Source organism: Cucurbita moschata, unplaced genomic scaffold (genome assembly GCF_002738365.1).
Source record: "Cucurbita moschata cultivar Rifu unplaced genomic scaffold, Cmos_1.0 Cmo_Scf00029, whole genome shotgun sequence".
Lineage (NCBI taxonomy): Eukaryota > Viridiplantae > Streptophyta > Magnoliopsida > Cucurbitales > Cucurbitaceae > Cucurbita > Cucurbita moschata.
In genome coordinates this window covers 2870674-2884879 of record NW_019268545.1, presented here as the reverse complement: position 1 = coordinate 2884879, position 14206 = coordinate 2870674, and the positions used below count along the sequence as shown (strand labels likewise).

The 14206-nt window shown below is 37.4% G+C and overlaps 2 protein-coding genes across 2 annotated transcripts in view; one reads left to right on the top strand and one right to left on the bottom strand.

Moving 5' to 3' along the window:
- The window catches only part of LOC111464057 (mitochondrial import inner membrane translocase subunit PAM16 like 2-like), a 2852-nt gene extending 218 nt beyond the window's left edge, over positions 1-2634 (top strand). Inside the window, exons 1-4 of the mRNA XM_023108113.1 lie at positions 1-135; positions 728-815; positions 2073-2206; positions 2301-2634. The exon at positions 1-135 is cut by the window's left edge and continues 218 nt beyond it. Coding sequence (XP_022963881.1) covers positions 133-135; positions 728-815; positions 2073-2206; positions 2301-2426 — 351 coding nt within the window. The 5' untranslated portion in view covers positions 1-132 and the 3' untranslated portion in view covers positions 2427-2634. The remainder of the gene's footprint in view (positions 136-727; positions 816-2072; positions 2207-2300) is intronic.
- Positions 2635-2719: 85 nt separating this feature from the next.
- On the bottom strand, positions 2720-13990 carry LOC111464052 (serine/threonine-protein phosphatase BSL1-like). Its single transcript, XM_023108103.1, has 21 exons — positions 13632-13990; positions 13403-13463; positions 13205-13283; positions 13019-13098; positions 12851-12945; positions 11484-11583; positions 11314-11383; positions 10464-10565; positions 10263-10344; positions 10000-10170; positions 9545-9731; positions 9268-9460; positions 9020-9184; positions 6252-6490; positions 5133-5217; positions 4954-5052; positions 4680-4879; positions 4533-4608; positions 3512-3647; positions 3288-3427; positions 2720-3198 (listed from the first exon to the last, which is right to left on the bottom strand). Exons 1-21 carry the CDS (start codon positions 13834-13836, stop codon positions 3115-3117), a joined length of 2649 nt encoding a protein of 882 aa, XP_022963871.1. The 5' UTR covers positions 13837-13990; the 3' UTR covers positions 2720-3114.
- Between the last annotated feature and the right edge of the window lie 216 nt (positions 13991-14206).

Here is a 14206-nt window from a genome sequence, read left to right as displayed (position 1 = left end):
CCCCCCCCCTCCGTATCAACGATTCGCCCCTACGATTTCCTGCGTGGTTCGCCAAATAACCTTTCTGATTGATTTCGTAGCTCTAGCGGCTTTAACAAATCCGGACCTGTTATCAAGGCCAGCCAATTAATCATGGTATCTCTATTCTTTCTTTCTCTCCTCCTCCTCTCACTTTATGGTGGATCGATTTCTAAGATTATGAGAAAATGAACATCGAACAGGAGCCGATGCATAAATATATTTGATGTTGTTAATCTTATCTGAAATATTATGTATCTGTCTCCTACGTTTGGTAATTTGTTTCCAGATTGATTATAGATTATGGGTTTAATCCGAAGTTTCATTTCGTTCCCAAATTTTCTGTGGCCAAATTTCGGCTAGGGAAAAGACTGAGAGTTACCTTGTGGAATTTTTCTCCATTTTTTACTTTATTTATTCTTTTCCTCGTATTTATTCTATACATATTGGGTTTGATTTTCTTGTCCTCTGCGCTTTTTATTGAGCATTTTTGAAATGTGTTTGTTTATCTTGTGTCATGTTATATCTATCTTGAGTGTACATTGATCTTTTTACCGATCGAATCAGTGCTATCAAATTAAAACAGGTGTATTTACTTCTGCTCTGTTGATAACTTTAATTTTGACAGAGGAGAGGAGTAGATATTGTATTGCATAATTTTAAACAACTTCCTATAAGAGAGCCTCTTTGCTTGTATGTATTTGGACAGGCTGCGAAAATTCTTGCCAATTTAATTGTGATGGGCTCTGGGATACTTGCTAGGGCCTTTGTTCAAGCCTATCGTCAAGCCCTTACGAGTAAGTACACTTTTTATTCCACCCCTGGGTTTTTATCTCTATCGGAAGTTGGCCAGATTGCCTCAATATTATTGTTATTGGTGTCAATTGTTTTTGGATGGCTTGATTGAAACTTGATATGTAGAACAAAAGAAACTTGCACCTTATCTTTGAACTATTAGAAGCTTTAATGTAAATGGGGTAAGTTTGGAAACAAGCATTTTGCCAATAAGAACAAAGCTCTGTGTGCACATAGATAAATTCTGCTTCAGGTGATATTCAAATAGACATCAAAGATTTTTTTTTATTTTTAATGGGCTTGGGGGATGTTAGCATCTTGAATTTCTATTTGAATTTCTATTTTTTGTTGAAGATTGTTGGGAGGAAATCCCACATTGGCTAATTTAGGGAATGATCGTGAGTTTATAAGTAAGGAATACATTTCCATTGGCATGAGGCCTTTTGAGGAAATCCAAAACAAAGCCACAAGAGCTTATGCTCAAAGTGGGTCATACTAGTGTGGAGATTCGTGATTCCTAACATCTTTTACATCCTTCCTCGTTTTTGAAAGCCAGAATAATGCCTTCTTAGATCTTCAGTAAGTGGTCGATTGAATTTGTTGTTTTTCTATTCTGTGATATGTATAAGGGTTTTGCAAATATAAACCAAGTTTTATATTCACATATTTTATAATTTTCTTTTCTTTAACAAATAGATATGAAAACTTTTTTGAGTGTCCATGGCCTGGATGATAGCATCCTGCAGTTCCTCCTTTTACCTTTTTGGTCAACCTTGAAAGGCGGAATAATATTGTTACGAGTCCAAGTATGTGATCAAGTTATAGGTCTCTTGTAAGTGGAGGTAGACAGTGTTTGTGTGGGTTGGATGAAAGAGTAGAATTCTTCTTTCGACCTACTTTCAAATAGAGAGACAAATAGAGAGAAGCTTAATACCTCTTGAGTGTACACAAGACTAGATTGAAAAATAAAATTGTACTATCTTCATTGATATTTATGACTATAATAAATATCTTCCTAGATCTTTTGAAAAAAAATTGTTTTTATTTTCCTAGCACGTGGCGTGAGAAGTGATTTATGGACCACAGTTTGGTTAGAGATGCTTTCGGTATAGTTGTGTTGTAATCTGTTGAACACGTACTTTATTGGTTTGGACAAATGTAGTTGTTCATACAAAGTTTTTACTCTTAATGAAGGAAAGTTTGATACATGTAGTTGAAGATGATTACGCTCAGTAACAAGTCTTTTTCGTGCGGTGTAGATGCTTCGAAGTCCGGTGTTGCTCAAGAAACAATTCAAAACAGTGTTCGCAGAGCAAGCAAAGTGATGACGGAGCAAGAAGCCAGGCAGATTCTTGGCATCACCGCGGAAACGCCTTGGGAGGAAATTGTGAAGGTCAAATATCTATTGCTTTTCACTAAAATAGTTCCTGCCTTGTATATATTATTATGAATAGGTGTTTGACAATCCTTCCTTCCTATGTTTACAGAAATATGACGCATTGTTTGAAAGGAATGCTCAGACTGGAAGCTTTTATCTTCAGTCAAAAGTTCACAGAGCCAAGGAACGATTAGAAACTCTCTATCAGAGCAAAGGTCAGGATGCCCCTAGCTGAGGAATGTGTTGTGTTGTGTTTTGCACATTCACCGTTGTATAATTCTTAATTGGTCATGGCCGCCATGAATGATGAAATTGATGTAAAATCTTTTTTTCCATTTGTGGGAAAAAAATCGTGCTTTGAAATTAGTATTTTGGATCTCGATGCCTTGAGAGCACCTAACTTTCGTTTCATACTTTTAGTAAATCTCAAAAACAGTCTACAATTAACTTAGGTTCAGTTGTCGCTATTTATTACCGTGGGTACCATTGTTGCCATCTATTTCGGTTGCAAAATGAACTCTCAGGACATAACTCGAGTATAATTGTATAAGGGAAAAAGTCACCATCAATGTATTCTAAAATGGACTTACAGGAATAAGGGTTATTTCGAAAACAGATTCTAAAGCGAAACACAGACAGTTTATTCTACAACATTAACACTGAAAATCTATGTTCAGCAGCAGAGCCTACAACCAAACATACACCCACAAGCTAAATGTTGAATATATTACAATATTATAAATGTGGCCCAAGCGTCGAAAAAATGAACCACTGTTTTACGCTTTCTGCAACCTCAAAGTCGTATATCTTCCATAAACTAGAAATTCCAGGTGCAATTATTTTCTTGTGTTGAAATGCTGAAGATGTTGCTCGTGGAGAATAACACCGAATCTAAAACTTATTACCAAGGCAATAAGGTAAATTCATATATAAGCAAGAGAGCTACGATCTAGATCGGGCTGTGGGCGGCCTCGGGTTGGAGTGGGAGGCCTCTGAATGTTAAGTTCCTGAAAGAACAAGAACAAGGATTAGTGTTCAGGGTTGTACTTTGCTAGTACTTGCCATTTGGGTTATTTAAATTTAAAGGGTAGTGTACCTGCATCCAAGTGTCTTCAATGATGCGTTCTGGAGATGTTTCTGGTGATTGGAGGGGCGGTGGCAAGGGATGGATCAACTTTGGGACAACGACCAATCCCCTCCCAATAACCAATATGGCACCAGCGTTGTTTGCCGTTCCTACGTATCCAACTCATTATAGGTCCAGTTGAAACTTTTGGAATTCAAGAACAAATCAAACACAACTATTTATGTTTTACTCACCACAATAGTTAGTGGCAGAGAATAGAGTGATTAGTTGTCCCTGAGCAAACCGTTCAAATCCATCCATGACACATTCGTGGGCTCTTATTATGAGCTGTATACTGTTTCTCTTGCAGAATTCTGTAACGCGATCAGGCTGCAAAAAAGGAAAAAAAAAAAAAAGGGGTCAAACTATTGATTCATGGGACAAGTCATTTTGTTGTATTAGCAAATGCAAACATTTATCCATATAAAAGAAAATTGCCCTTTCTTTTCCTATGAGAACCTATTTTTCAATAAGAGGTCAATACTAATTGAGAATGGTTGGGAGGGAGTACCATATTGGCTAATTTAGAGAATGATTATGGGTTTATAAGGAACACATCTCCCGCCTTTTGGGGAAGTCCAAAGCAAAGCCATGAAAGCTTATGCTCAAATGGACAATATCATACCATTGTGGAGATCTGTGATCTCTAACATGGCATCAGTCATGCCCTAAACTTAGCCATTTCAATAGAATCCTCAAATGTCGAACAAAGAATTGTGAGCCTCGAAGGTATGGTCAAAAGTGACTAATGTGTCGAACAAATGGTGTACTTTGTTCGAGAGCTCCAGAGAAGGAGTCGAGCCTCGATTAAGGAGAGGCTATTCTAGGGCTCCATAGGCCCAGGGGAGACTCTATGCTTTGTTCGAGGGGAGGATTGTTGAGGATTGTTGGGAGGGAGTCCCACATTGGCTAATTTAGGGAATGATCATGGGTTTATAAATAAGGAATACATCTCTATTGATATGAAGCCTTTTGGGGACACCCAAAGCAAAACCATGAGAGCTTACACTCAAAGTGGACAATATCATACCATTATGGAGATCCGTGATTCCTAACGGATACAAACAAAAAAAAAAAGAAAAAAGGAGAAGCAAGCTAATATCCTCTTGAATTATGGTTGAACACAGATAAAACAATAAAAGAGAGAATATGGTTTGCATAATTTCTTCTCTTGTTCTTCTGTAATAAATATGTAGCCGCTAATAACTAGCATACCCCAAAGGTGACAAGACCAGGCCCCCTAGCATTAGGTCTTAGACCTTCAACACTGTCATTTTCTGTCGGATCAGACCTGCAAACAGACACAATAATTCACAATCCAAATGAAATAACAAACAAAAATATGAAAGAATTTAAATATACCAAAGCAGATCCATCAAAATAATAGACCCTGCATCCATTGTAATGGGTCTTTCAAGCTTCTCTATTTGTTCAACCGTGTGTATTGATCGCCCTATGCCTCCATGCATGCAAATAATCTTCTTTTCAATCAATGCAGCAAGTGGAAGGTAGTTGAATAGTTGATTGAAGCGCGTCCACGCCCAAATTCCATCACTCTCTCCCTACAGACACCTACGTTACTGGCTCTAATTAACTTTAAGTAATATTAATGTTGTAAATACGCATCTAGCCCTACCATTCTCTCTATGCATTCAAGACGAAAACCGAATAGTGCATTTATATCCGCTGCCTCATGGTTTCCACGGATTAAGTGAACATTATCAGGGTATTCAATCTGCAAATTCGTAATCATGTCAATATACGTTTACAAGAGTGACATAATAGATCATTCGAAAAAATTAAATAAAATCTTGCCTTGAGAGCGAGAAGTAAAGTTATAGTCTCCAAGCTGTGTTGTCCTCGATCAACGTAATCTCCCAAAAACAAGTAATCAATATACCTGAAATATTTTTTAGAAGAAAAAAAAAATCTCACTTAGCAAACACATTAATCTCTGAAATTAGTTATTATTATTATTATGAGAAACAAGCCTAACTTTCTAAATGTAAAATCATAATCATCACGAGACCACCACCAACAGGTTGCTATTCTCCCAAATCTTCGCCATTATCGAATGAGCCCACAATAGTATGGAGTATTACAAGAACAGGATAAGAATTACTTCAAAAAGGACACATTCAACCAAGTTAGTTTGAGCCCTCGTGTTGTTCAAGCACTTCTCACATCTAAGAAGGAAAGCTCTATTAGGATCGCACTAACGCACACACTCGATCCACAAAGAATAGGAGATAGAAAATACGAGGAATATTGGCTAAAGGATTTGTATTCCACCGGACAATACATTCTTGCACTGCCTAATAGGGTATATATATATATATATATATATATATATATATATATATATATATATATATATATATATATATATATATATATATATATATAGTTTTAGTTTAATAAATATAGCTTTAACAGATTGAACCACCTACGAAATATCTACCATATATATCTCTACCCGATCTTTTACTATAAATAATCATCAGACTCCATATCCCAACAAGCTCTTGACGCATGTACGTGGATAGCCGAAATGTTTTCTAAGGAGGATCTAAGGACTGAATATCACCAAATTCGTATTAGACTAGGAGACGAATGGAAAGCAGCCTTTAAAACCAATGCGATATTACTTTTCTAAAAAATATGATTTTGTTAGGTTGACTCCTTTTTTGTGGGCTTTATTTTGGTATGCCTAAAAGTTCGATTTCTCTTTAAAATATATATATATGTATTCTCTCAATGTTGAATTATAGATTTTCCACGTTTGAATACATAGGTTCACATACACCTAAGGATTCAAAAGGTCATACGGCAAACATACTCCAGATTTTAAGTTGATTCAAAACCAAAAGAATTACGTAGATGCAATGGAAGGAAACAAGCAGTTGTAACATAATCTTAATTGGCAATACTCACGTTATGTCTCCAGCTGTGGAGGGGAATCCATACTCATCAAAAAGCCTCATCAAATCACCAAACTGTCCATGAAGATCACCAAATACTTTAACTGGAGCTTTAAGCTGTAGAACTGTCGGCTCGTGCATAAAGATCTGTTCAGCAGCATAACAAAGCTCACCCACTTCATAGGAATCTAGGAAAAACCTCCTATTAGCAGGGGCTTTCCAATTCCGAGGTCTAAGTAAACTTGAAATGACCTACAAAAGAGTCGAGAAAATAACCATCTGCAGATCGGAAAACAAGAGCAAAAATTTCCAAACTGGTTTATATGAAACAATGGATCATTTAGGGAACCCAAACCTGTTTGGAGCAACCTGTTACCCAACTATTTTACAATTAATGAGCCAAAGAAAAATAAGTATGCTTCTATTGTTATCCAACTTTTTTATAACTAGTGAGAAATACCTTATCCAATCTCTTTTTTCCGTGCAGAAACCTGTTTGTGAGCTCTTCACAGGACAATAATTCGTAAGTCTCTCTTCTTTGAATTGGCTTGTTGCTTGAATTGTCTAATTTTCTAGTGGTTAGGAACCACGACTCTCCACAATGGTGTGATATTGTCCACTTTGAGCATTAGCTCTCATAGCTTTGCTTTGGGCTTCCCCAAAAGGCCTCGTACCAATGGAGATGTATTCCTTACTTATAAACTCGTGATCATTCCCTAAATTAGTCAATGTAGGGCTCCCTCCCAACAATCCTCAACAATCCTCCCCTCGAACAAAGTACACCATAGCCTCCTCTGAGGTCTATGTAGCCCTCGAATAGCCTCCCCTTAATCGAGGCTCAACTCCTTTCTCTGGAGCCCTCAAACAAAATACACCCTTTATTCGACACATGAGTTACTTTTGACTACACTTTCAAGGCTAGCAATTTCTTTGTTCGGCACTTGAGAATTCTATTGACATGGCTAAATTAAGGGCATGGCTCTAATACCATGTTAGGAACCACGACTCTCCACAATGGTATGATATTGTCCACTTTGAACATTAGCTCTCATAGCTTTGCTTTGGGCTTCCCCAAAAGGCCTCGTACCAATGAAGATGTATTTCTTACTTATAAACTCATGATCATTCCCAAAATTAGTCAACGCGGGACTCCCTCCCAACAATCCTCAACACTAGTGACCACTGAGATTCTTCTTGTTTTAGGAGTGGAACAGTTTCACGTTTAGTGAGTGTTCGTAGAAAAAGTGCATGGAAATCTTGTTTTCATAGCCTTGTTTTTATTGGAGGGATTCGAAAAATAGTAAATATTATAAATTATACTTCATGGATTTTCACTGCTGTATGTAATGTATAAATGCTAAAGAGTGCATCCAATATCTGTCAGCTAACTTTCTAACATAGAAAAACAAGATCATAGCCTAATAAGAGTTTATATCTACTTGAATCTGATGCTGCAATTCATAAGTGGCATTGACATGTTGAATAACAATTGTGCAAAAATACATTGATCAGTTTTGTTCATTTGATTTAGCTTCCAAGAAAGACCAATATGGTGTTGTTCTTGCAGCTTGGTACTGTGTCCATATTAACTGTGGTGGGAAGGAAGCATTAATTGATTAACAGAACAACCAAATTTTATGGAGACGCAACAACGGAAAATCATCAATGTTTTTCAAGGTGGAACAAACTGGGGATTAAGCAACACTGGTACTTTATGGATGATGATAGTACAACAGATACTTTTTTGCATTAAATTCATCTTCTCTCTCAATACCAAATCCTGAATTGTACACGAGGGCACAAATTTCTCCAATCTCTCTTATTTTGCGGATTTTTGCTCCTAATAGGAGCTTAATTTCTCATTTTTGTAATAACTGAATGATAAGAATCACGGTGTTTCAAATGTTCCCGCTGGACCTATTACACGATCCAAGGTCAAGAAAATTCAACAAGCATTCATTCTTTATCTACAAACTCAGATAGACTCGATTCAATTGCTATTTCATGTGTTACAAGTTGATTCGATTGAGTAAGGACCGTTTGGAGCTTCGGAAGTGAATATTTGCACAGTTGAAGTACCGGATGAGGTTGCTATAACTAGCACTCAATGGATAATTTGTTAGAAAACTTTGTTTATTATTTTAATTCCATAATTTCTTGTACTGGGAAAAGGGGTGGGAGTTTACTTGTCAAGGTGGACATAACATCTATTTTTGTGGAGATTTAAAGGGCAGTGGAGTAACTCACCCATCATGGCCACTAACTACCTTAGTGGGCATTTGAAGAATTGGATATAGCTCCATCATGACCACTAACTACCTTAGGGGCATTTGAAGAATTGGATATATACTATGTAAATATCCGAGATTTTGATGAATGAATTCAGCTCTCAAATTGAGACTTTCACCCATAGAAATTGGAGCATCATTTTTGTCATTTCTAAGTTTCATGCCATTCTTGTGGTAGATTGCATCTGAGAGACTTGATCAAGTTCGATTGTGGAGTGACTCAATTTAGAACAAGGTTCCAAATCTTGCTTATAGATCTTTGATCATAAGAGATAATCTAATTTTAGCCTTGTCTCTTAGTTGATCCGAATTTTATATACGGAGGTGTTAATTTCTTTGATTCAAGGGTTCTTGCTTCAACAAAAGCTTGGATCATTGGGCTGAGGATTAGGGTTGTCTTATCACTAAATGAGAAGTCTTTATTTATAAATAAATAAATATATACATATATATATAAGGAACAAATCAGTTTTATCGTGCTGCATCGACATACCTTCTTGTGTAAGCCCTGAGGAGATTTCTGCCTGGAAAATTTCTTGGTTGGATATGACAAGTCGTTTGATGGAATCATTCTTCTACTCTCGTTCTCAAATTGATCCAAGGACAACTGCCTCACCATCCCACCAAGGTTACCTATAGCCTCTTTAGCTACTACAACCTGGAGAAAGAAAATAAATAATTTCACAACAAGAATGTAAAAAAGAAAGTTATAGAATGTTAGCAGTTTCAAAGAGAACATACAGCTCTTGAATGCAACCGGACATCAGCCTCATAATCACTAGCATCTGAAGTTGTTTCGGCAGTTCGTGAGTTGTCGTCTGAAACAGATGTGTCTTCAGCAGAGGCTGCCTGAACCGCGTGCCAGACAGCACTAGCAGCCTCAGCTTCAGCAGCAGAAGCCTCCCTCAATTTCTCCATAGAACTTTTATCCATGCTGAAAAATATATAATTGCATGAAATAATTTCTCCAAGCTGGAACAAATGCCATCGGTTGAAGAAGAGGTCTACAGAATAATACCTCGTGGCGCTAGCCGAAGGACTCTCCAGTCCATCCGAAGATGGCAATGTCATCGATGAACTTAGATTAGATTGATTGTCTTTTGAACTTATTATAAGAGATGCTCTCTCAGATGTTATCACATGAGAATTGATTTCAGATTGAAAAGAAGAATTTTCTGCAACCAAAAAATCATCTAGCAGCATATCTGCAAAACAATGTTTTTATGACAATGTCAAAAACATGGAACAATAAATTGATTAATGACTTGGAATTTAGGTCAAACATAACATCTGAAACATGGGATTGTGGACAGAAAATTAAAGAACTTATAGGGTGCAATATTGCTGTGTGTGTGTGTGACAAAACACCAAATCAACATTGCTGCTTCTTCATACGCAAATATGAAACTCCATCATACAGTTAAACAGGGTGTCAACATGAAAGTAGAACAGCTTCTCTTCACATTTTCTTACCCCCTCTAAGACCACCATAAATGTAAATTCGGACACCAACAGATGCAGCTGCATGCCGACAGCGACGCATAAGCTCCAAGGAGGAGTCGTAATCAGGGTGACCCTTGTTTGCTCGTGATGAAGTTACTAGCCCATTTCTATCCAACCATACTCCAGCAGCAGTGTCCAATACTATTAAATGCCAAGATAAATAAACATTTAATAAACAGATGCATAATAAGGATACAGAATAATGATTATCACCCTGTAACAAGCGAGAGTACCTGCAATAGATGCTTCACCTTCTATTGCACGTCCACCCCTCAGAGTACCTCCTGTAACATGCAGTCGTGCACCAACAAAAACCTAAATAATATGCAAGCCAAATTCTAAAAATCAGATGGCTACGTGATTTGAGCACCAAAAAGGAAAACTAGCTAACTAGCCCCCCACCCCTCAAGTTCTAGAATTAGACAGTCACTTACTGCAGCATGTTGATATCTAGGCGACGGAGATACCCCAGGTGCGAGGGTCCACTCCCACTGACCATTTCTATGCATCAACAGCCCATATGCATCTGCCAATGGCTGTAGAGAACAAAACACAACATAACTGTGCGGAAAAGTCTCAATAAAAAAATATTGCTCAGTTATAGAAAACAAGGCAAGGACTGAGCACAAAAGGCGAAGGCAGCATACTGTTCCATTTCATTCTTAAACACGTTCTACTTTATTTTATCAATATCAAACATACCATAAATTAACCCATTAATCCTTTATAAATAGAGGTTAATTCCCTTGTATTAGTAGACTTTTTGAATCATAATAAAAATACTCATTCCACGGTCCTTAGAGAAAAAGTAAAGCTTAAATTTATTGCATCGGTAGACTTTTTGAATGATGATAAAAATACTCCTTTTAAGGTATTAACAGGTATTCTCCTTTGATGCTTGGTTGCATCAGTAACTCAAACTGCTACCTTAAACTACATGAATATCATAGAAATTAAAGCCACTCTTCTCTACTATTTTCACTTTTCAACTTCTATCATAACCATCGAAGTTCATTGCCAATTTTTTTTTATATATATTCCATCACCATAATGGCCTTTATCAAAAGAAACTTCAGTGAAATAAAATAAAATAAAATAAAAATTGTAGCGGACACATAACACTTGTTTAATAAAAAGAAATAAGAAAGTCTTCGATTTTCCACGAACTATATAGCATCAAATACAATATGCTTATGCCAAAAGTTGATTATCATATGTATCTAGTTCTTTTTTAGAATGAATATCCATGTTAGATTATATCAACTAGAAAAGGGTTTGTCATACTGCGCCTGAAGAGTCTCTTCCCCCACAAAGTAAAAACATGCCATCTGATCGCGCACTAGCCGTTGCGTACCTACAAAGAAACATGTAACTCTATAACTTTCCATAATTTATAGAAATAGAAAACGCTAGAAATTTTATTCATTGGTAAGACAAATAAATAATATACTCACATTCTAGCAGATGGTCTATCACCTTCTGGGTTCAACTTCTGCCAGGCATATGGTTTCTGGGCAGTATCTAGAGCCCAAGCATCAGAAAGAACTCTTTTTCCTGATATAGAACATAAAAAGTAAAAGAAGTATTATGTAATCTTGGATCCGGTCAAAATAACTTGATTTGGTTCAAGTATGGGTTGGATCAAAATATATAACTAAATAAATAAACAAAACTTGTGGTTGATTTTAAGTCGGATTCCAAGTCATGTCTTCTCCCCCTTCCCTACAGGTGACAACGTTTACAACACAAAGCATATGTATTACCAACTATGTGTACCTTACGGATCTATACGCAAGCCTTTGCTCAAAGGAATACTTTTTGGAGGTCTAGGAGGACATTTCAACCAAGATAAGACATTTGACCTTGTTTCTAAATGATTTTATTAGGCTAAATTACATCATGTGTTTATAATTTTGTTAAAACAATTTAATGATTGTCAAACTTCCAAGGCACTTTTCAAATCCCTGTGTTATATACACCATTGCCTATCCCAAAGACGGTTTGGGAGGATCTCTCCATGGACTTCATACTAGGTCGGCCTAAAACTCTACATGGTCGTGACTCTGTCCTATCTGTTGTGGACCATTTTAGCTGTTGTTCGTCTTCATGGCATCCCAAATCCATCGAGTCCAATAGTGATGTGAAAATCCTTAGATATTTTTGGTTAGGAGGGCCCTTTGGAGGAAATTTAATAGTAGTCTCATGTTTAGCACAGCAAGTCATCCACAAACTAACTGCCAAACTGAAGTGACTGTGGGCAACCTCATTTGTTGTTTAGGGATTACTCGTCCTAAACATTGGGACATTTTGTTAGCCGAAGCTGAATTTGAATTCAACCATATGAAGAACAAATCTACAAGGAAGTGACCATTATAGATTGCCTGAATTAACCCACCACAACTAATGGTAGATCTTGCTAACCTTCCTTCTTCAGTGGATTTTAGGAGTGAAGCAAAGGAGATGGTGGAGCACATCGTCGAATTACACAAAGATGTTGTGCTCAACTTGAAAAGGTCAACCTTGCTTACAGGTCCGTTACAGATGTGCATCACCCGACAAGTCTTTTGTCTCTAAGGTCTTTAGGCTATTTCTCCTTTTTCTCTCTTTAACATATCATACTTTGTTACTGATGCCCAAAAACATAATATGTAAAACGGTTTTTGTGCCTTTTTGTTTAGAACGTGTCTCTCTTGTGGTCCAACAAAAGTTGGTTCCTCATTAAAATGTAGATAGATCGAGATTTGCTCGTTTTTTAAATTAAACTAATCCAACAAAAGAATAGAAGAATAAGCATATAAACCAAGTGTTCACTTGCACGTACCATCATTACCACTCACAGAAACCAGATATCTTTGAGCAACCAAGTCCATCACATGGCCATAGCGAGGTCCAGGTCCCTGTCCTTGTACCACCACCCTATATTCCCATTTTGATATAAGTTCCAAGAATTTCCCACATCTTAAGTACAGAGATAAGGACTCAATTTTACCTGTGCCACTTGAATTTATCATTTGTTAAATCAAGCACATAGAGATCATCTGTGGAATGCCCAGCCGGACCAATGCCACCCTAACCAAAAAAATATAAATTCAGTTCACACAAGTACCAGCTTGAGCAACCATACAAGGAAACCTCCAAAATTTTCAATTTTTGCGAACTTTTCTTGTCCAATCACCTGGAAAACAACCATGGTACCCACTGCGGCTGCAGCATGTGCAGCCCTTGGTGATGGTGGCTCACCAGCAGGTCTGATTCTAATATCCAAACATCCAAACATCCAAGCAATAATAGTAAGCACATCCAACTCAACTTCACAAATAGAAGAAACTTGGTTACGTGTGTGTGTGTGTGTGTATGTTTGTAAAGATAATACCTGGTCCATTTCCTAGTGAGAACGTCATAGGAGTGCACAGAATTGGTCACACCCGCCAATCCTTCATGAATGCAACAAAATTATCACAAACCTAATCTAAGAATTCAGAAGTAAAGCGCATAGCTGTAAACTCATGGAATTACAATCGACCAGATTTCTAATTCCATAAACTCTTCGAAAAGAAATAATATAGTGACAACAATTGTAGAAAAATTGGAAGGCAATTTACTGATTCCAGGAGCAGCAGAGGAGGCTCCGCCCTCGATGGCAGTGGCGCCGCCAAAGAGAATGAGTCGGGGGCCGAAGGATTTAGTGGCAGCGACGGCAGTGAGGGTGTGGCCGCATCGAGGACCAGGAGCGTCGTCGTCGGTGTCCCAGTATGTCTCGAGTGGCCGATACGAGGGAGCCGGGTGTAGCCACGGCTTGGAACCCATGTATAACCAGGGCGCCCCCGAAGAGAAGGTTCAGATCTAACAAACGGAACTCAACTACACATGATGGGATGGAGGGTGGGTGCCAATTTGAAGAAAATATATGAGAAAGCTGGAATCCAATGCTGGGACCCGAGCCAGGCTCCGGAACCTCGTTCTATAATCTGCTTCTTTCGGTTTCTGTAATCAAGTCAAACCGGGTTCCTGCGGGGACATACACATCTTTGACTTCCAACTTTGAATTTGGAAATGAGTCTACCACGACTTTTTTTTTTTTTTTTTTTTTTCACTTTAATAAATTTTTTAATTTGGTATAAAATAAAATTATCAACCATTTTATATTAATATTTTATAAATTATAATTAATAATCAA

What these genes read in the sequence shown, in the direction of transcription:
- LOC111464052 (XM_023108103.1), bottom strand. Translation starts at nt 13,836, where the DNA reads ATGGGTTCCAAGCCGTGGCTACACCCGGCTCCCTCGTATCGGCCACTC. An exon ending in CTAGATATCAACATGCTGCA is followed by an intron (nt 10,345 to 10,463) that starts GTAAGTGACTGT and finishes CATATTATTTAG; the next exon opens with GTTTTTGTTGGTGCACGACT. An exon ending in CTGGTCTTGTCACCTTTGGG is followed by an intron (nt 3,648 to 4,532) that starts GTATGCTAGTTA and finishes CCTTTTTTGCAG; the next exon opens with CCTGATCGCGTTACAGAATT.